This window comes from Salmo trutta, chromosome 37 (assembly GCF_901001165.1).
Source record: "Salmo trutta chromosome 37, fSalTru1.1, whole genome shotgun sequence".
Taxonomy (NCBI): Eukaryota; Metazoa; Chordata; class Actinopteri; order Salmoniformes; family Salmonidae; genus Salmo; species Salmo trutta.
The window spans coordinates 32,278,288-32,300,302 of record NC_042993.1 but is presented as its reverse complement, the minus strand read 5'-3'; the positions used below and the strand labels follow the sequence as shown (position 1 = coordinate 32,300,302).

The 22,015-nt window shown below is 44.2% G+C and overlaps 1 protein-coding gene across 1 annotated transcript in view; it reads right to left on the bottom strand.

The window, feature by feature from the left end:
• Nucleotides 1–309: 309 nt before the first annotated feature.
• LOC115177385 (NADP-dependent malic enzyme) overlaps nt 310–22,015 on the bottom strand; it is a 126,812-nt gene continuing 105,106 nt past the window's right edge. Inside the window, exons 7-14 of the mRNA XM_029738111.1 lie at nt 9,153–9,262; nt 8,045–8,142; nt 7,244–7,357; nt 5,980–6,085; nt 5,478–5,620; nt 4,528–4,701; nt 1,114–1,212; nt 310–702 (exon numbers count right to left, since the gene is read on the bottom strand). Coding sequence (XP_029593971.1) covers nt 535–702; nt 1,114–1,212; nt 4,528–4,701; nt 5,478–5,620; nt 5,980–6,085; nt 7,244–7,357; nt 8,045–8,142; nt 9,153–9,262 — 1,012 coding nt within the window. The 3' untranslated portion in view covers nt 310–534. The remainder of the gene's footprint in view (nt 703–1,113; nt 1,213–4,527; nt 4,702–5,477; nt 5,621–5,979; nt 6,086–7,243; nt 7,358–8,044; nt 8,143–9,152; nt 9,263–22,015) is intronic.

Sequence of the window (22,015 nt, the reverse complement as noted above, 5' to 3'; positions counted from 1 at the left end):
GTGTACGGATGACCGACTCTTACCAGTATATCCATGGGGAAAGAGTTAGTCATGCTACTTTGGGGCGGCTGAGTGGAGACATCCAACATGTGACATCAAAAACCCACTCTCCTCTCACCCTGTGCATCACCGCCAACGGTCTCTCTCCTAGTTATACGTTTTATACACACATTTTCTGTTAGCTTTGAAGATTGTATTTTCCCTCTTAGTATGACAGGGTCATGGGAGTAAACAATGGTGATGCCCAAACCCTCCCCAAGAAACCTCTCAAAGTACCGTGCACACACACAAACACAATGACAGCAGATATGAAGTAAACAATCATTTAAACCATTTTATTTGATCATCGCGTCTATTTTGGCTCGTAGCTATCACATTCATAAAGATATTTTCTTTTTTTACATTAAAACCACAATCACCATTGTCTTGATGATATTGCACTTCCGTCGTCTCCTTCACTCACTTCCTGGACCCTGGTCTCCTGTCACTTCTCCTCTGTGCCCCGTGTCCCTCGCCCTCAGTCTCTCCACCATGTCACAGTTTGCATGACTGGATGGCCATGGCGTCCTTGGGCCAGTGGTAAGAGTCCACAGCAAACTCGTCATAGTCGGTGCTGTAGATGAGGGAGCGCACAAAAGCCTCCTTATCCTCAGGCTCCGGGTACAGCGTCGCCATCTTGTGCTCGTAGGCAAACTCCACGATCTGTAAGACACACAAATGCGATAGTTCATAGGTGTACACTGTATAGACTGAGTAGTACACAAAACGTTAAGAAAACCTACTCTTTCCATGACATCGACTGACCAGGTGAATCCAGGTGAAGGCTATGATCCCTTATTGATGTCACTTGTTAAATCCACTTCAATCAATCAGTGTAGATGAAGGGGATGAGGCAGGTTAAAGAAGGATTTTTAAGACAACTGAGACATGGATTGTGTGTGTGTGCCATTCAGAGGGTGAATGGGCAAGACAACTCAATATTAGGAAGGTGTCCCTAATGTTTGGTCTACTCAGTGTAAGTGTGAAGACCTATTGAGGGATATGGAAGCATGAAGAACTAAGGACATGTTCGTGTGTGTGCGTGCAGACGTGTGTGTCTGTGTGTGCGCTCACTTTTACGGCCAGCTTGAGAGAGACATCTCTGATGGTGTTCAGGGGAGGGTACAGTCTTCCCTCCGACAGATCCTTCTCTGTCACCAGGTCAGCAATGGTCTGTCAGAGAGCAACCAAATGGATGAGTTATGCACACACAGTCAAACAGATATTCGGCACAAATAACACATACACACATTTTACTGTAAAGAGTATTGAGACATTGGAATGCATTTTAAATCAAGTTAGATTGGATTAGATGTTCTATATGATATACTGGCTAGGTAGGCATGTGGGTATAATGGGTGGCAATCCGTGTAGATAATGTGGCTAAGACTTGGCATTCATCCCGCCCTCCTGCTGTTGCGCAACCGCCCTCCATCCTCAGTCTACCTCATTGGCAGGCTGAGTGTGGCTCTCATACGCCTGAGGCCCATGATGACAGTATCAAATCAAATATGAAATTGTCATTCAGCACTGCACCCCCCCACTTATGCATCACTGTGAAGTTTTAATCGTCTCCCATGTCTGCAGAGCCAGGCAGCCGATTGGCATTCGCACAAGAACAGCCCTATGAGAGGTTATCAGTTTGGCCATTTTTTCTGACGGTTTATTAACTGGGCTCACAGGGATATTATTATATTTGCCACTGAGCTGGGGACAGACATGAGGACATGTTTAAGGGATTTCCTTAATGATCTGTAAGCACAGACTGGGTTTCACTGTAGTGTTATTGCAGACTTTAGTGTAGTATTTTTGCGGACTAAAGTCTGCAAAAACACCACAATGAATACTGTAGTATTTACAGTAGTATACTGTAGTATTTACAGTTAACTATAGTACACTGCTCAAAAAAATAAAGGGAACACTTAAACAACACATCCTAGATCTGAATGAAATAAATAATCTTATTAAATACTTTTTACTTTACATAGTTGAATGTGCTGACAACAAAATCACACAAAAATAATCAATGGAAATCCAATTTATCAACCCATGGAGGTCTGGATTTGGAGTCACACTCAAAATTAAAGTGGAAAACCACACTACAGGCTGATCCAACTTTGATGTAATGTCCTTAAAACAAGTCAAAATGAGGCTCAGTAGTGTGTGTGGCCTCCACGTGCCTGTATGACCTCCCTACAACACCTGGGCATGCTCCTGATGAGGTGGCGGATGGTCTCCTGAGGGATCTCCTCCCAGACCTGGACTAAAGCATCCGCCAACTCCTGGACAGTCTGTGGTGCAACGTGGCGTTGGTGGATGGAGCGAGACATGATGTCCCAGATGTGCTCAATTGGATTCAGGTCTGGGGAACGGGCGGGCCAGTCCATAGCATCAATGCCTTCCTCTTGCAGGAACTGCTGACACACTCCAGCCACATGAGGTCTAGCATTGTCTTGCATTAGGAGGAACCCAGGGCCAACCGCACCAGCATATGGTCTCACAAGGGGTCTGAGGATCTCATCTCGGTACATAATGGCAGTCAGGCTACCTCTGGCGAGCACATGGAGGGCTGTGCGGCCCCCCAAAGAAATGTCACCCCACACCATGACTGACCCACCGCCAAACCGGTCATGCTGGAGGATGTTGCAGGCAGCAGAACGTTCTCCACGGCGTCTCCAGACTCTGTCACGTCTGTCACGTGCTCAGTGTGAACCTGCTTTCTTCTGTGAAGAGCACAGGGCGCCAGTGGCGAATTTGCCAATCTTGGTGTTCTCTGGCAAATGCCAAACGTCCTGCACAGTGTTGGGCTGTAAGCACAACCCTCACCTGTGGACGTCGGGCCCTCATACCACCCTCATGGAGTCTGTTTCTGACCGTTTGAGCAGACACATGCACATTTGTGGCCTGCTGGAGGTTATTTTGCAGGGCTCTGGCAGTGCTCCTCCTGCTCCTCCTTGCACAAAGGCGGAGGTAGCGGTCCTGCTGCTGGGTTGTTGCCCTCCTACGGCCTCCTCCACGTCTCCTGATGTACTGGCCTGTCTCCTGGTAGCGCCTCCATGCTCTGGACACTACGCTGACAGACACAGCAAACCTTCTTGCCACAGCTCGCATTGATGTGACATCCTGGATGAGCTGCACTACCTGAGCCACTTGTGTGGGTTGTAGACTCCGTCTCATGCTACCACTAGAGTGAAAGCACTGCCAGCATTCAAAAGTGACCAAAAAAATCAGCCAGGAAGCATAGGAACTGAGAAGTGGTTTTTGGTCCCCACCTGCAGAACCACTCCTTTATTGGGGGTGTCTTGCTAATTGCCTATAATTTCCACCTGTTGTCTATTCCATTTGCACAACAGCATGTGAAATGTATTGTCAATCAGTGTTGCTTCCTAAGTGGACAGTTTGATTTCACAGAAGTGTGATTGACTTGGAGTTACATTGTGTTGTTTAAGTGTTCCCTTTATTTTTTTGAGCAGTATATAAATACTGTAGTAAAGTAACTAGTAACTATATACTATAGTAATTAATGTAGTGTTTTTGTGGACATTACTGTAATATTTACTATAGTGTTTTAATTTTATTGTCCTTGACATCAAAGTGGAGTCTTTCTCCTTCAGGAAACCTACTGGAGAATTTTAGGTTTCTCCAGTAGGTTGTACATAACCTGTAAGGAGGTAGGACTGGGGTCTGAATGGATAGTTCTGAGATTCTGCTCTTTTTTATATAACTGAGGTATATACTTTACCTGGCATGTAGGTTTCCCACTCCTAGGTGGCACAAATTGCGATATGGGGGAGGGGAATGGGCAAGGTATATGCACATTCGATACCGTAGAATATACTATAGTTAAAAAGTGTAGTGTTTTTGCGGGCTGTGTTTTTGCAAACATTTCTGTAGCATTTTGCGGATAATACTGTAGTGTTTACTATAGTATTCTACAGTAAACTACGGTTTACTATAGAATTCTATAGTAAACTGTAGTAGTTTTCATGTAGGGTCTCCAGAAAGGAGTGAAGATGAAGAGGGAAGAAGAAAGAGGGTAGAGGTATGGTGGAAGAATTATAGCGAGAGTGAGTGAAAAAAATTGAGAAAGAGATACGGAGGCAGAAAGAGCGAGAGATATGGAGTTGGAGAAAAGACATGGAGAGAGAAGGAGAAGAAGAGATATACAAAAGGAGAGAGAGATAGAGAGGGAGTTGAATAGGAAGTGACAGAGAGAAAGGAAGAGAGAGTGTTGAAAAAGAGACAGGCCAGATATAGGAAGATACAGAGAGAGTCAGTTGAAGAAGAGTGAAGAAGAGAGAGTTGGAGGGTGTGTGTGCGCGTGGGTGTGTATTAAGAGGATATTTTAATGAAAGTCTGTCACCAAGCTATTTGAAAGAAAATAAACTGATAATTGGATGGATGCATTTGTGTGTGTGTGTGTGTGTGTGTGTGTGTGTGTGTGTGTGTGTGTGTGTGTGTGTGTGTGTGTGTGTGTGTGTGTGTTACCTCTGCGGTGGTGAGGAAGATCTCATCGGTGACGTGTCGGATTGCACAGGCGGTGACGCCCAGGCCAACTCCAGGGAACACGTATGCATTGTTGCCCTGGCCAGGGAAGAACGTCCGCCCATCAGGGAGGGTCACGGGGTCAAATGGACTGCCACTGGCAAAGATGCCCCGCCCCTGGGCCAAACAAGTGTCAAGGGTGTCAACATGGGAAAATATATTATACTGTGCATATACTGTACCCCTCACCTCTAAATTAACTTTCCCCTAGGGTCACTGTAGTAAGTACAATATGTGCTCTTAATCAATTTAGGAGTGGCTGCATGTCCAAATTCTCTGGACGCCTCTTCCCGATCTCTAAACAACTGAACCTTCTGTACCATGTGTGGGATTACAGGCTGCTCTGGCGAACACAGGACGTTCGGCTGCCCAGAGGTTGAATTCTGGCAAATTTCAATCGTGCTGTCAATCAAATTGTGTGGTGTTGATCAATGATCAAAGTTGATCAATGATCAAAGTGAAATAACAGTTTTGTGGTTAAAATGCAGACTGTTTAGACTGTGTCCTGCTTATGTTTATGCTACCGCAACATCTTAAGTTACAACAGACAGTGGGTTGTGACCTACATCCTAAACGAACCTATAAAATATCAATTTTTTTTAACGTTACTTTAAATCGCAGCGGGGCTTTAATTTCAGCTGTTCAGAAATATGAGGCAGACGTAACCCAGACGTAACCTAACACTTGAGCAGAACGTGATTCCTTTGTTTAGCTCTGGGGAGGAGGCGCCCAGGTGGGCGGGACAGGGGGCGGAACTCAGTGGTTTGATTCGGTCACGCAGTCTCAGCCATCAATTTCACCAGTAAACACAATACATTCACATATTAACTTCTGTACACATACTGTTCAAGCACAGTGCTGTTGGACAGCACACTTCAGACCCACTCCAGTACCTCTGTGATGGCGTAGCACTGCTCGGCAGTGCACTCTGCCTTGCTGGTGGGGTTGCTAAGGGCGAAGATGATCGGCCTCTCATTAAACGAGGCCATGTCCCTTATGATTTCCTCCGTGAAAGCTCCAGAGATGGCCGCCACACCTAGAGAGCAGGTAGGCACCAAAAGCAAGAAAACGGACTGACACATGGAGGGACTACCTGAACTTAAACCCAATACGAAATGCTCACTATCATTTTCCGTTGCAAAATGTTTTGCTACGGTGTATCCTAATGAATAAGACCCACGAGAGAACACACTAACCATGCAGATTACAAACTCTAACCCAGGGGTTGTAAACCATCTCTATCCACCTGGAGAGATATTGGGTAATTGGAATTTCAATTAAATCTCAGTGATTTACTGGATTGTATTGAATTATAATCTCTATAAATAAAAGGTTAAAGGAAAATCCAATTGACCCCCCCCCCCCCTCCCCCCAGTGAGCTGATTAGTGTATTACCTATGATGGCTGTGGGTTTGAGTTCATGCACCACATCTACCAGATTCCTCATCTGCTCGTGCTCGTGGGCAAACCTCTCCTTCTCATGGGTCAGGTGGTCTCTGCCCTGAGAGTGGAAGAGAAATAGTTGGAAGACAGATTATGATGAAGCTTGTTTCTACACATGCCAACTGGCAGCTGCCAACAACTTATGCTCTATTTGATGATCTCTGAAATAAATACATAGAGGGATTCAAACACAGACACAGAAACACAAAGACTATCTGCAAGAGCCAAAGATTCTGAACTTCTCCACCCTAACCCACTTAAGGGAAATACGCTTGATGGGGTTTCAGTGGAGTCAAGTGCTATGTGTTCTGGTCACTAGAGGGCAGTGTTGACTCAATGCTGGTCTACAGAGTTGGTGACAAATGTACATCCAGCTTGCCAAAGGCTCCATGGAGTTATATTCCTATAAAGTTAATAACAACAGGCACCACCACTCTGCCTGCATGTCGGTCTTTCTGCCTGCCTGCCTGAAAGCCTCATCATTTAGTTGATCAAATAAGGATTACTTCTATAAACAATTCCCTCTTCATCTTTTATTGCGTCAACCCTGTGGTCAGAATGACCTTTTCAAGACAGACTGTCCTGGAAAAGGTCATACCGTGACAGAAGCATGGACACAATACCAGCTTCTGGTGTAATTGAGTGTGCGCTGTGCAAGAGTTATTTTTATCATTGACCGAACAGAATTGACTCCACAAACATGCCTCAGATGGCAATCTCCGGGTAGTTCTTCAGTCCCCAACCACATATGGATCATGACAGAGCTAAGACCGTGGCAGTTCTCGGTTGCAAGACATGCAATACCGTTGCCTGTGTCTAGACAACAACGGACTCAAAGGACTGGTAGACAACCAGGCTCAAACTCACCCACACCCTGGCAGCATCTGGTGAAACCCTAAATGAAATGCATAACACATCTACACCCCATGATATACTCTGCCTGTCTTGTTGAACTACGAGAGCAACTACTCTCGTTCAGACTCATGTCTGTCTGTCAGTCCATGACAAATGATGTATAATAAACATGGCTTGGGATCAATTCCATTTAAATTCAGTCAATTTACGAAGTAAACTGAGATTCTGTCAGTCACGTCATACATTGTGAATATATGCATGTCTATAGGTCCGGACAGTGGGGACTCCAGACAGAGCTGTGTCTACTCTAAAGGGGATGAGTGACCCTGGCCGAGTGGCAGAGCGGAGGTACTTGTATCACCTTGACGATGAGGCCCTTGGAATCAACCATCCAGATCTTCCTCAGAGCCTTGTCTTTTGGGAGTCCCTCCTTCTCCATCGCCATCGTGATGAGGTCAGCTATCCCCATCGCGGCCTGGGGACAAGAGGGAGAGAAAAGGGAGGGAGAGAGAAGTCAGATGTGATAAGAATGCCTCTGTGCCCCACCATTCACTTCCCTGATCAAACAAGGAATAAGTCCCTTGCTTTCACCCCTAAACCTGCAGACAATTGACCCAGTTATTATTCAGACTTATTGTAATCTTGACTCTAGTTATATTAATGCACACCTTTTATTTTGGGATTTAACTCAATGTAGGTCAGTGAAACGCTTGAAAGGCTCAACAAGTCCTTTTCTTCTGTTCTCAGCACAATAACCCTTCACTGTAAATGCCCTCAAACTCTACACATTACCATCTACTTCCCTTTCAATACAAAGTGGTCATGCATCAACATGGAAAACACATGAAACAAGGCATTTCACAGTCAGGCCAAGAGCCCCAGAGACTAAAAGACATTCTAAATGTCTCCCCATTACAAATGATGTTGTGCTAATCACAGTTTTATGGCCATGTTCTCCTGTTTATTAGAGACAGGGTCTGTTGTGCCACAGCCTAGTGGTGTACTAGACCTCAATAAAAAGCTCAGTGATTGGGAACGGGAATTTGAAGCATTGGTCTGCGGTTATTTCTGATTCTGTCATTAGGGGCAATCAGTCTGCCGTTTTTCTGAGCAGAAAAAAAACAGGAGTGAATTTGCACATTGACAAGAGCTCTGCACCCACCTCCCCTGCACCCTGGAATACAATGGTGTGGTCTGACATCTTGCTCTTGGTGACACGAAGGGCAGCGAGTAGGCCGGCCACCGCCACTGCAGCGGTACCTGAGGGGGGTTTGGGGGGGAGAGAGTGACATATATGATATAGACCTGCAAGTATGAGCTTTCCTCAAGTGAGTTACTATTGCAGTGAGAGAGAGAGAGAGAGTGTGTAAAAGACAGAAAACAGACAAAATAAAAGATGAGACATATTACAGAGCCACACCGTAACACAATCTCCTCAGTATATCATAGGGCTTGTACAGCAAAAGTCCATTTGCCCTTTATGTTGTCTGCAGTAATAGCATGCAGATTTACCAAGACAGAGAATTAGAGAGAAAATATGGTTTAGATTAGCCTGCAGAAATCACAACGCTACCAGGGCTAATTTCTGGGGAATGTAGTTTTATTTGACAGACAAACTAATGGCTACTCAGACATGGTGTGACTGACACTGTGGTCTCATTAACAGAGCGGATACAAAAAGTTTGGTCTGTGTCCCAAATGGCACCCTATTCCCTGTATAGTGCGCACAGGGCCCATAACGCTCTGGTCAAAAGTAGTCCACTACAGAGGGAATAGTGGTGCCATTGGCGACACAGCCCTAGTCCGGAGTCTCTGGACTTACTGTTACATTACTGTTGTTTTCCACAGGGCTCTATCAAACCCAACCCGCCGGAGAGAGAGCGATCAGAGAGAGCGATCAGAGAGAGGGATCAGAGAGAGGGATCAGGGGCTCGGTGTGTTCGTTTGAGATTTGAATTAGTGCTCCATGAACAAGCTATCTGATTTAAACTGATTGGATGAATGGGTGGATGGATGTGGGTGTGTGTGCGCACGCACCCGCGTGCGTTGGAGAAGAATAAAAAGTGATATAGGGAGGAAGGAAGAGAAAGTGGAAACGGAAAAAAAGAGAGAAAGGAGTATGATTGATCGAGAGGGAGTTTGAGTGCATGTGGTGTGTGTGTGTGTGTGTGTGTGTGTGTGTGTGTGCGTCGTGCGTGGGTTCTTGTGAGCACGTTATCGAGTCTCTGTGCAATTGACATTGGCATTTTGCAATTGAAGTATACGTGTACCTTGGATGTCATCGTTGAACGTGCAGAACTGGTTACGGTACTTGCTCAGCAGACGGAAGGCATTGGTATTGGCAAAGTCCTCAAACTGGATGAGACAATCCATTCCATACCTGTGGATAAGACAGCCAAGTCAGATAAGACAACATTCACATCCCTAGAGTTCAAAAAAAGGAGAGAGCTGAAAAATCAGAGTAATCACTTCCAGGACCGTGATAATGCTGTGTATCTACAGTAGAGGAATGTTGCCCACACACACACACACACACACACACACACACACACACACACACACACACCTCTGTGTAGCATGCTCTATATAGCGCTTGCCTATGCCAAGTCCCTCTTCTACACCATAGGAATAAGCACCTTCACAATTCTGTCCTGGAGAGGGCACTCCTACACTGTTGAGGAGTTACATTTGAAACGCGTGGAGTGGGATGCTGTATGAGCTTGGTGTGTTTATGCATACGACTAATTATGCATGCAAATAAGCATGTTTCAATGTGTAGGCTATACCATCCAGCGATCCACTTTGTCAATGACTTAGGCCACAAAAATACAGTAAGAAACTTGGTGTTCAGGACTGATTCCATGACAGGCTATTTGCCTCTGCTTAGTGGCCAATCCTCAAACAGCTGTCCTTCAGGTTACTAGACAGGTGAAATTGTCTGTCAAGAAGGGAGATCTACTAGCTACCACAAAGGAATGGAAACACTATAAAACCCTGAGTAATGGCAAGAATAGCAGGACCACCTAGTCAATCATCACCAGTCTACTTTACAAGCTAATCCACAGTCCACCCTGTTCACCAACAGACCTCGTCATCCACTAATACAAAACCCTACAAACACACGATACACAGAAAATAAGAAGTGCATTGCGAGTTGCTAAAATAGCCTTAGCAGAAAGTAACTCCTGGTTCCCATGCTCTCTTCTGCAGTGCTGTAAATCTGTGAAAACAGAGTAACATAAGCTCTATTAGCCAAGCCCAGTGTCACGCAGATACGATAGGGGTAGAGGGAGGGAGACGGTGGGACATTCATTTCTAATGAAAACTCCAGGGCTCGCATTTCGGCAGAGAGCGACGGCAGCCCAGAGTGTGGACCCGTCAACCACGAGGGCAAGGAGGGGGAGCGGCGATGTGAGTTTCATCCCCTTGTTCTTTATGGCTCTTTCTAGCTCCAATATAACTTGGTTGTCTCTCCCCTCTCTGTCTTTCTGTCCCTCTCCATTATTTCTCTCTCTACCCCTCTCGTTCGCTCCTTCTCTCCATCTTTCTGGAAAGCCCCACTTCGTCATACCCGGCATATGGAAAATATTCACCCCTAGCATTTCTGCAGCTTATTGTACAAATCACTAAAGCTGTTTCCCAGTTGGCCTTCTGCTGCTAAAAAGCTTAAGCATTCAGGGCAGGAGGAGGAGGAAGAATTGAGAGGGGGATGAGAATTGGAGAGGAAGGATGAGAGGATGAGAGTTGGGCTTCAGTGCTAATAAAACTTTAGCTCCAGATCAGAGAGGTGGGTTCCATCACTGTGTCTGTCTGTCTGACCCTATATTCATCAGACTCAGCCATCTGTGATACAGCACATTCTGTAAGTGACGATTGACGCAGGGAAGGACTGAACGAGCGCTCAAAACGAGCACAGCGGGACCGTGGAGAGAAAAATGTGTTTTCTATCAGGCAGAGGGGAAAGCAAAGTACTAAAGCAGTGCAGCTATGGCTACGTGGAGGACGCGAGAAGCAGCCAAAAAGGCACCAGAAACTTTTCATTGTCTCAGGGCTCAGAGAGGCGCACTGCGAGAGAGGCGAGGATGCTGTCGCAACTGCAGCACCACTACCGCCCCCTACCGTGCTTTAGTGTATCGCTACGAGGTCACCTCAGTTCATCCAGAAAAACAGGCGCCCTCGCATTTCTTCAAAGAGGTGGTTTTGGAGGCAGAGTGTTGTGGCTCTGTGGCTCTGAGACAGATGACAGCTCGTGTTGAATGTGACAAAATCATATAGTAAGGATTGGATAGCTTCGAGTTGAAGCACAGACTGATTTATCCTGTTGATAGATAGTACATGATCTACACAGCTCTGTATAGGAGTTCTAATGAGGACTGAATGGCCACAATCAATCAATCAAAACCAAAATGAGAATATTTGTGATGGAGGGAGAGACTGAAAACAGTGACTGTGTTGGATCAGTCTTGGCTAGGGTCAAGCCCCTGATCCTCAGGCCATACCAATAGAGAGAGGGGGGAGAGGGGGAGAAAAGGGAGATGGGGGAGAGGGAGTGAGGGCTAGAGGGGGGTTCCTCCGACCATAACAAAAACCCCTGGTATGTATTGACGATTTCCATTCTCCCCAAAAGCCTGTCGTCTTCCTCTGACGCCTGACGTCTGAATGGGCCCATCACTCCCACAATGCACCTCTCAGCTTACTGTAAAACACCCAAGACAAAGAGGCTGGATGTGCTTTAGGTGAGAAGCCTCTAGAAACTACCAATACGCCACACCCAGAGATGAGTAACATGCCTAGTAGAAATTCTTAAGTGAGGTTGGTGGAGAGAACACAGTCTCTCAGTGAGGAGGGAACAGAGAGAGGGCAAAAGAGAGAGAAACAGAGTGAGACGAGAAGACCTAAAGGTGTTGAGAGGAGCTCCTCTGCCCAGTGCTAAATCAGCCCATCAGCTCCTCTGTCAACTAGACTGTCCACTCAGACTCCTAGGAGACAGAGCGGCTGCAGAGACAACTGGAAAACACTCCATCCATCACTGTAGATTAGAGGGACAATGTGGAAAAATGATTCCTCCTTGCACCTGCTTATGGAAGTGTTCACAAGACAGTTCATCTAGCCTGGTCCCAGATCTGTATGTGATGAATAACCAACTCACAACAACCATAAGAGTTGGCAGATCTTGGACCAGGCTAACCACATCTCCCTGGCACAACACACACCTGTGAGCTAAGGCTGTGTGTGTGTGTGTGTGTGTGTGTGTCCCTGCTGAAGGGGCTCAGAATAGGTCTGGGTTGCTTACGCATTGGTTAAACTGTACCACATCAGGCCTTAACCAAAAAACGCAGTGTTCCGAAGAAAAGTTGAAGAAACACTCCCAGTAACGTAATGCAGATAAACCAATAGACGCACACACGCAAAAAAGCATTGCTGGTTATGTGCTACTGTACAAGGGAGAAGACGCCATAGATCTCAACTCAACTAGGTTGGTCTAAGTCTAAAAGGTAGGCCTAAACTTTACTACAAACTTTACCAGTCTCTTGTACACTGCACACTACACTATGGGGATAACATTTTAGTTGAGAGAACATTCAGGGAGACAGGTAGCCCTATGTTCCAAGAGGTAGCCTAGTTGGACAAAAAGTGCATTGGTAAGCAGCTTAGATAAATGACAGAGAACACTAACATATTTTTAGCCAAATATGATATAAATGTAGGCCTATATTTAAGTCCTTTTTTTATCTAATTCTTTTGGTGCGAAAATGTTCTAATATAATTGATTGAAGCGTACGTTGTGTAAATAACTCCAACACGTCTAGTGAACTGTCAAGCATGATCAACTTTAGATGACACATGTAAGATAAAGAGAACATTTGTTAAGTGGTTGATCACAGATTGTTTAAATCGGATTTGCATCTGTAGCCTATAGCTAGAGCCATCTTAAAGAATGTGAGGCACAAAAATGTAAGGGTTGAATTGAATTATTGATTAAAGGGTACAGTGGTATCTCTGTAGATTGGCTATCAATTCAAGTGTACTATTGTGTATAACTTCCTTGACTTGGTGACATCATCATGGTGACATCATCAAGGGTTGGCATGGTTATTATTGCTAAGCAATGCGAGGTTAAGTAAAACACAGTGTGGCGTTACTAGCATAATACCGTGATATCACAACAGTGTTGACATGGAAGGTTGACGTAACCGAATCATATGAGGTTACATTGAGGTCCCTATTAGAAGAGATCATGACAAGAACGTACCTAACCGAAGTACATATTGGCTGGACAGTGGGAGCGGCTCAGGTAAATTTTAATTTGGGATTAAGATACAGTACTTGCATAAAGTTACATGGAGAATGAAGGAAAGACGTGCTGTTGCCACATTTTCTGCGCTTGATACTGTATTTCTGACATTGTTTATCTCAATGGTGACATGTGATAATGACTAATGGATCTTTAGAGCTACAAAGCCTGATGTCATGAGAAGTGATCGCTTACAGGTTTTTTTTATTGCTTTGGTACTATTTTCACAAGTATGTGGTCAAATTTCACAACTCTTAGTGCAAAACTCAAAAAGATCAAAAACTTTAATCACATTTTCAATTGACTAATAAGCACAACACATAAAAATCACACAGTAACTTTTTCACCAGACCTGATCAGTGTTTCATCTAGAAATACCTTTCATATAAAGTAATTGCCTTTCACAATGCAATCTCAAAATACTTTTCATGTGATTTTCTCATTTGTTTAAATACTTTGACCATCACTTAATCCAACTGCGCTTAATGGTTAATCACTTAACCATTTCTTAAACTGGTTTGTCTATTATATATGGATTTTGATGGGGCCCATGCCCACCTATTTGACTTCTTTGATGGGGCCCATGTCCACCTCTTTGATGGGAAATAAAGCAGGCCATTGAGGAGAACGGTGACACCTTTGCCAATGTGGCATCCATCAGCCTACCAACAATCGCCTGGCTTTTGAAGAGGCACCAGGTATCTATGAAACACATTTACCTGGAGTCTTTTGAGAGCAACAATGACCTGGAAACAACTGCGGGTGAGTATTTTTTAAAACATTTTATTTATTTTTTATTTAACTAGGCAAGTCAGTTAAGAACAAATTCTTATTTACAATGACGGCCTAGGAACAGTGTGTTAACTGCCTTGTTCAGAGGCAGAATGACAGATTTTTACCTTGTCAGCTCGGGGATTCGATCTAGCAACCTTTTGGTACTGGCCCAATGCTCTAACCACTAGGCTACCTGCCACCCCTTTTGTTATATAGTGCTGTGCAGGTACAGCACTATATACTTCATTACTGTTACTATGATGCACATGCTACTTCACAATATCATATTGGAACTTTAAAAATAACTAACCAAAATATATTTTTAGAGGGTGATGGTGCTTGCTGCTGCTGTGAACCATCGCAAGTATATCTTTGTTGATGAAGCGGTCTTCAACCTGGCCTCATCAGCCAACGGTCGACCGTCCAAGTGCCTGGACAATGTGGGGGAAACATCTCCATGTGCGCAGCTATCTCTGAAGATAGTGTTGTAGGATATTAGGTCATTACATGGGTCCTACAACGCTGCACACTGTCAAGGTGAAGGGGACAAATATGGCATTGTGTGGGACAAGGTCAGGTTCCACCATGCAGAAGTGGTTCAGGCATGGTTTTGGGCCCATCCCAGATTCGTGACCCTACACCTCTCCCCATACTCTCCTTTCCTCAAACCTATTGAGGAATTATTTTCAGCATGGTGGAGGAAGGTGTATGATTGCCATCCCCAGGATTGCACCACCTTCCTTCTGGCCATGGATGAGGCATGAGACAACGTCAATGCAGACCAATGTCAAGCTTGGATTCGCCATGCCAAAAGGTTTTTCCCGCGGTGCATGAACAATGAGGATATTCACTGTGATGTGGATGAGAATTTATGGCCAAATGCTCAAGACAGACTTGAGTCAAATTAATGAGTGCTAAACGTTGTTATATTTTCATTCATATCATTTGTTTCAGTACATTTCTTACATTTGATTACAGATTGCAATTCTATCATGTTTTTTTTGTTGCATGAATGATTGTAGAGGATGTCTTTGAACACACATTGGATAGATATTATGGAAATTATAGATTTTCGGGCAATTTTGTAGGGTAATGTAAATGTATTGCCTAATGTGAAAATGGTGTAATCTACTGTAATTTACAGTACTGTAGTAAATTACTTTCAGCACTTCTAAGGGCGATTTAAAACCTGCATTGTTTGCTATTGGATTAACTGGTAGTTAAAAGAACTAAACTGAAAAGATATCAATATGTTGTGTTTTGGTGATTAAACCAATGTTCTCATTACATTTCACAATACACGTATATTTTGAATCAATGGTTGTGTGGTGAGAGATGCTTACAATCCAAATAAATGCACAATGGAAGGTTTTGAATGAAAGACTGGCTGCATTACAAGTGTGACCAGTTTGGAGTTGTTACCAAGAGTTGTGAAAATGTACCACATACTTGTGAAAATAGTACCAAAGCAATAAAAAAACTGTTAAAGGTGATATTTTTTGATATATTGGTATATACTACCCACCACTGCGACCTGTACGCTCTCGTTGGCTGGCCCTTGCTTCATACTCGTCGCCAAACCCACTGGCTCCAGGTCATCTACAAGACCCTGCTAGGTAAAGTCACGCCTTATCTCTGCTCGCTGGTCACCATAGCTGCACCCACCCGTAGCACGCGTTCCAGCAGGTATATCTCACTTGTCACCCCCAAAGCCAATTCCTCCTTTGGCCGCCTCTCCTTCCAGTTCTCTGCTGCCAATGACTGGAACGAACTACAAAAATCTCTGAAACTGGAAACACTCATCTTCCTCACTAGCTTTAAGCACCAGCTGTCAGAGCAGCTCACAGATCACTGCACCTGTACATAGCCCATCTGTAAATAGCCCAAACAACTCTCTTCCCCTACTGTATTTATTTATTTTGCTCCTTTGCACCCCAGTATTTCTACTTTGCACTCTCATCTACTGTCAAATCTACCATTCCAGTGTTTTAATTGCTATAATGTATTTACTTCGCCACCATGGCCTATTTATTGCCTTTACCTCCCTTATCTCACCTCATTTGCTCACATTGTATATAGACTTATTTTTCTACTGTATTATTGACTGTATGTTTGTTTTACTCCATGTGTAACTCTGTGTTGTTATATGTGTCGAACTGCTTTGCTTTATCTTGGCCAGGTCGCAGTTGTAAATGAGAACTTATTCTCAACTTGCCTACCTGGTTAAATAAAGGTGAAATAAAATAAAAAATATTCTAGAAGGTTGGAGTGTGTTAAAGATGCACTATGCAGAAATCACTCCGCCATTTCCTAGTTGTTTCAGTTTGTGACAAAACAAACAAGTTTCGTGTAGAGAATCATTGTACCATCTAAACCACTGTGAAATATATTTTCCATAACCTAAAATATTGTATTCTCAGCTCTTTGAAGATGGTGTACAAAATCTAAAGTAAAAGAGCAAAAAAACTAAACTTAAGAATGGGACGCATAGAAATAACACACAAGAACAGATCTACCACTTCTTAGACTTGTTTTCAATGAGAATGACAGATCTAACATTACTATGTGAATTCGGTCGCCCAAAAAGTTGCATATCTCAGCTTTAAGTGAAGCGTTAGTGAAGGGACATTGAAGAGGCTAGGTGAAAGATATCTTTGGATGTTTCCTATAATATGCTTCATGTAGCTGGATATTTAATTACTCTTTTTTCATCGTCATATTCATTTTATGGGTTAGAATCAAGTGCAATTGTTCGAATTTTGTGATTTTTCCTTTGTCTTATGTTTAGGCCTATGCTGTATGCCTATGTGTGTTTTGTCACATTGCTATAGAATTTGCACTCCTTTGGTAGCAACACAGAAGTTTGCTTACACTCAAAACCTCTCCATCTCTCCCTTAAAGAACATTCATTATAGAATGAAAAAGAAGACATTTGCTATAGGAGGAGGACGACTGGTGTTTCAGTGAGGAGATGGGCCTGCTGGAGACGCAGGAGAGAAACTTTGAAAAAGTATGCAGGCTAATGCGCAGACTCATGATGACACACGCCCCATTCAAAATCCAGCTCGGTAGAGGCATGAGGCTGGATGGAGAGAAAGGACAACGGGTATGAGAGGCTGGAGAAGCCTTAATAGAGGAAGATGGGTGAGAAGGTGAAGATGGAAGTGAATAGAATGACAAAGAACCTGCGGGTGATGTTGGAGGAATGGGCAAACGGGGAGAGAGAAGAAAAAAGGAGGGCGGATGAGAGGAAGAAGGAGAAGGGGATATGGGAGGTGGATAGAGATGAGTTGATGGACGAGGAGATCCTCAATTAGTGAGCAATCAAGATAAGTGGAAAAGGAGAGAACTGGAGGAGAGAAAGAGGATAGCGGAACTGATGGCCATCGAGAATGACGGAAAGTCGGAGGTCAAGTTGGGAGTGTGGCGATATCCAGACAGGAACAGTGAGGACATGCAGAGAAAGGAACTCAGTCTGCAGGAGAGAATTAGTAACTAAATGACAAAAGAGAGGAAGGAAGTCATGTACCTGGAGAGGATAATGGTACAAAGAAATGGGGGAGAGGTGATAAAAGAGAGAAGAAGAAGTGTGAAAGAGGTGATAAAAGAGAAGGCGATAAGTAAACTTACGTAAAATAGAAGGAAAGAGGAAGACATGGAAAGTGAGTGACGACATATTCCGGATTGCATGCCCTCCTGTGTGATTGGGAGACCGACGTTGAGAACACTGAATGGACTGATATTGATGATAGTGAGAGTTTTGAAACAAATTAGAAGAAGGAAGAGAAAGAGGGTGATGAGGAAAATAATGTGAATTTCCAGACAGATGAAGAACGGACAGGTGACGGTTGCACCAGGGGATTCAAAATCCACGAAATGACAAAGAAAGAGTGGGATGAGGAAAAGAAAGGAGACTAAGAGGTTTTGGGAGAAAGAAGAGAGTAATGAAGAATGAACAGACAGTGGGGATAGTGAGACCAAGAAGAGAGAGATGTAAAGACAGCCATGGAAAGAAATCACCCCAAAACTCTCCTTGGGGACCCCCAGCCGTGCCATGTATTTGAACTATTCCAGAGATAACAAACCTGATTCAACTTGTCAATTAATCCTCAATTAGTCAATCAGGTGTGCTCGTTCAGGACTACAATAAAATGGTTAAACGTCTGGGGGACCCCGAGGAGTGGTTTGAGAAAGGGATACGACCTAGACAATCCAGTAATGTGTAAAGGTAAAAAGGCTCTTGATCAAATCAAATATTATTTGTCACATGCGCCGAATACAACAAGTGTAAACCCTACAGTGAAATTATTAATTACAAAATAAATAAAAAAATGTGTTAAGTAAAAAATTGAAAATAAAAGTAACAAGTAATTAAACAGCAGCAGTAAAATAACAAGCGAGGCTATATACAGGGGGCACCGGTTAGTTGAGGTAATTGAGGTAATATGTACATGCATGTAGAGTTAAAGTCACCATGCATAGATTGTAAACATTGAGTAGCAGCAGCGTTAAAGAGGGGTCTGGGTAGCCATTTGATTAGCTGTTCAGGAGTCTTATGGCTTGGGAGTAGAAGCTGTTAAGAAGCCTTTTGGACCTCGACTTGGCGCTCCGGTACCGCTTGCCGTGCGGTAGTAGAGAGAAAAGTCTATGACTAGGGTGAATGGAGTCTGTGACAATTTTTAGGGCCTTCCTCTGACACCGCCTGATATAGAGATCCTGGATGGCAGGAAGCTTGGCCCCAGTGATGTACTGGCCCGTACGCACTACACTCTGTAGCGCCTTGTGGTCGAAGGCCGAGCAGTTGCCATACCAGGCAGTGATGCAACCAGTAAGGATGCTCTCGATGGTGCAGCTGTAGAAACTTTTGAGGATCTGGGGGCCCATGCCAAATCTTTTCAGTCTCCTGAGGGGGAATAGGCTTTGTCGTGCCCTCTTCACGATTGTCTTAGTGTTTGTACCATGATAGTTTGTTGGTGATGTGGACATCAAGGAACTTGAAGCTCTCAACCTGTTCCACTACAGCTCCGTCGATGAGAATGGGGGCGTGCTTGGTACTCCTTTTCCTGTAGTCCACAATCATCTCCTTTGTCTTGATCACGTTGAGGGAGAGGTTGTTGTCCTGGCACCACACGACAAGATCTCTGACCTCCTCCATATAGGCTGTGTCATCGTTGTTGGTGATCAGGCCTACCACTGTTGTGTCATCAGCAAACTTGCTGATGGTGTTGGAGTCGTGCCTGGCCATGCAGTCATGAGTGAACAGGGAGTACAGGAGGGGACTGAGCATGCACCCCTGAGGGGCCCCACGTGTTGAGGATCAGCGTGGCGGATGTGTTGTTCCCTACCCTTACCACCTGGGGGCGGCCAGTCAGGAAGTCCAGGATCCAGTTGCAGAGGGACGTGTTTAGTCCCAGGGTCCTTAGCTTAGTGATGAGCTTTGAGGGCACTATGGTGTTGAGCGCTGAGTTGACGTCAATGAATGGCATTCTCACATAGTTGTTCCTTTTGGCCAGGTGGGAAAGGGCAGTGTTGAGTGCAATAGAGACTGCATCATCTGTGGATCTGTTGGGTCGGTCTGCAAATTGGAGTGGATCTAGTGTTTCTGGGATAATGGTGTTGATGTGACCCATGACCAGCCTTTCAAAGCACTTCATGGCTACAGATGTGAGTGCTACAGGTTGGTAGTCATTTAGGCAGGTTACCTTAGTGTTCTTGGGAACAGGGACTATGTTGGTCTGCTTGAAACATGTTGGTATTATAAACTCAGTCAGGGATAGGTTGAAAATGTCACTGAAGACACTTGCTAGTTGGTCAGCGCATGCTCGGAGTACACGTCCTGGTAATCTGTCTGGCCCTACGGCCTTGTGAATGTTGACCTGTTTAAAGGTCTTACTCACATCGGCTACGGAGAGTCTGATTACACAGTTGTCCAGAACCGCTGGTGCTCTCATGCATGTTTCAGTGTTATTTGCCTCGAAGCGAGCACAGAAGTAATTCAGCTCGTCTGGTAGATTTGTGTCACTGGGCAGCTCGTGGCTGTGCTTCCCTTTGTAGTCTGTAATAGTTTGCCAGCCTTGGCACATCCGACGAGCGTCAGAGCCGGTGTACTACGATTCAATCTTAGTCCTGTATTGACGTTTTGCTTGTTTGATGGTTCGTTGGAGGGCATAGCAGGATTTCTTATAGGCTTCAGGGTTCCTTGAAAGCAACAACTCTACCCTTTAGCTCAGTGCGGATGTTGCCTGTAATCCATGGCTTCTGGTTGGGGTATGTACGTACGGTCACTGTGGGGACGACGTCATTGATGCACTTATTGATGAAGCCAGTGACTGACGTGGTGTGCTCCTCAATGCCATCGGAAGAATCCCGGAACATATTCCAGTCTGTGCTAGCAAAACAGTCCTGTAGCTTAGCATCTGCTTCATCTGAAAACGTTCTTATTGACCGAGTCACTGATGCTTCCTGCTTTAGTTTTTGCTTGTAAGCAGGAATCAGGAGGATAGAATTATGGTCAGAGTTGTCAAATGGAGGGCGAGGGAGAGCTTTATACGTGTCTCTGTGTGTGGAGTAAAGGTGGTCTGGAGTATTTTTCCACCTCTGGTTGCACATTTAATATTCTGATAGAAATTAGGTAAAACTGATGAGATTCCCTGCATAAAAGTCCCCGGCCACTAGGAGCGCCGCCTCTGGATGAGCGTATTCCTGTTTGTTTATGGCCATATACAGCTCACTGAGTGTGGTCTTAGTGCCAGCATCGGTCTGCGGTGGTATATAGAGAGCTACGAAAAAAATGGATGTAAACTCTCTTGGTAAATAGTGTGGTCTACAGCTTATCATGAGACTCTTCAGCTGTGTTCTAGTGTGGTCTACAGCTTATCATCACTCTTCCTCAGGCGAGCAAAACCTCGAGACTTCCTTCGATTTCCTGCACCAACTGTTGTTTACAAATTTACATAGGCCGCCGCCCCTTGTCTTACCAGAGGCCGCTGTTCTATTCTGCCGAAAAAGCTTAAAACCCGCCAGCTGTATGTTAATCATGTCGTCATTCAGCCACGACTCGGTGAAACATAAAATATTACAGTTTTTAATGTATTTGTAAAACAGCGGACATCTTCTTCGGCACCAAATTCACTCCTTGATGGTGGTACTACTGGCTTTGCTCATTGAGATTTGCAGTACTTGCACTTTTTGTTTTTGTTTGGATATCTGCAATTAGATAGTGTTAAGCTAAGTCTTATAAACATCAGAATTGTTACTTGTCTCATTATCATCCTCTCAGAATTCCCCATTTTCTCTGTAGGGAAACATAGACAGTGGCCAAGGCCTCTCCAGCCCAGTAGGTCTATAGGACATCACACCACAAAGGTAAGAACAAGACAAGGTAACACATGACTGGACACCTCTTTCACAGACCAACAGGTAACTGCAAAAATAAAGTAAACACTTGAGTTAATTAAGCAATTAACATCCTATCATATTTAGGGTAATGTATCAGAATGCCCAGTTGCCCATTATTTTGGTTACCATGTCTAGGAGAAGAGATCTCATTGACTTTGAAAGAAGGGTCTCATAGGAGCATAGGGTTTTAAAGTGTGTGTGTGTCAGTCAACAGATCTCAACCCAATTGAACACTTATTGGAGATTCTGGAGTGGCGCCTGGACAGCGTTTTCCACCACCATCAACAAAACACTAAATTAAGGAATTTCTCGTGGAAGAATGGTGTCTCATCCAGGGCTCTAACTAAATAAAAAAAATATTGGTAGTACTGGTGCTCACAACTTTAAAAAGTTAGGTGCACAACATAAAATCTAGGAGCACCAGAAAAAATTAAGCTTTGTATTAAAATCGATTGAGATATTTACGAATTATCTTTGAAAGACAGTTTACATGTTGATACAAATACCGGCCATTCATTCCTTGCTATGATCATCTCCTGAAGAAGCTATCCCTTTTCCTTTTTTTCTGTGGCCCCAAATGTTTGGATATACTGGTAAAGTTACCCGGGTGTTAGCTTGCTAGCTAGCTAATGAGGTTTGTGGGAGATTATTTTGAGTTAGTGCACG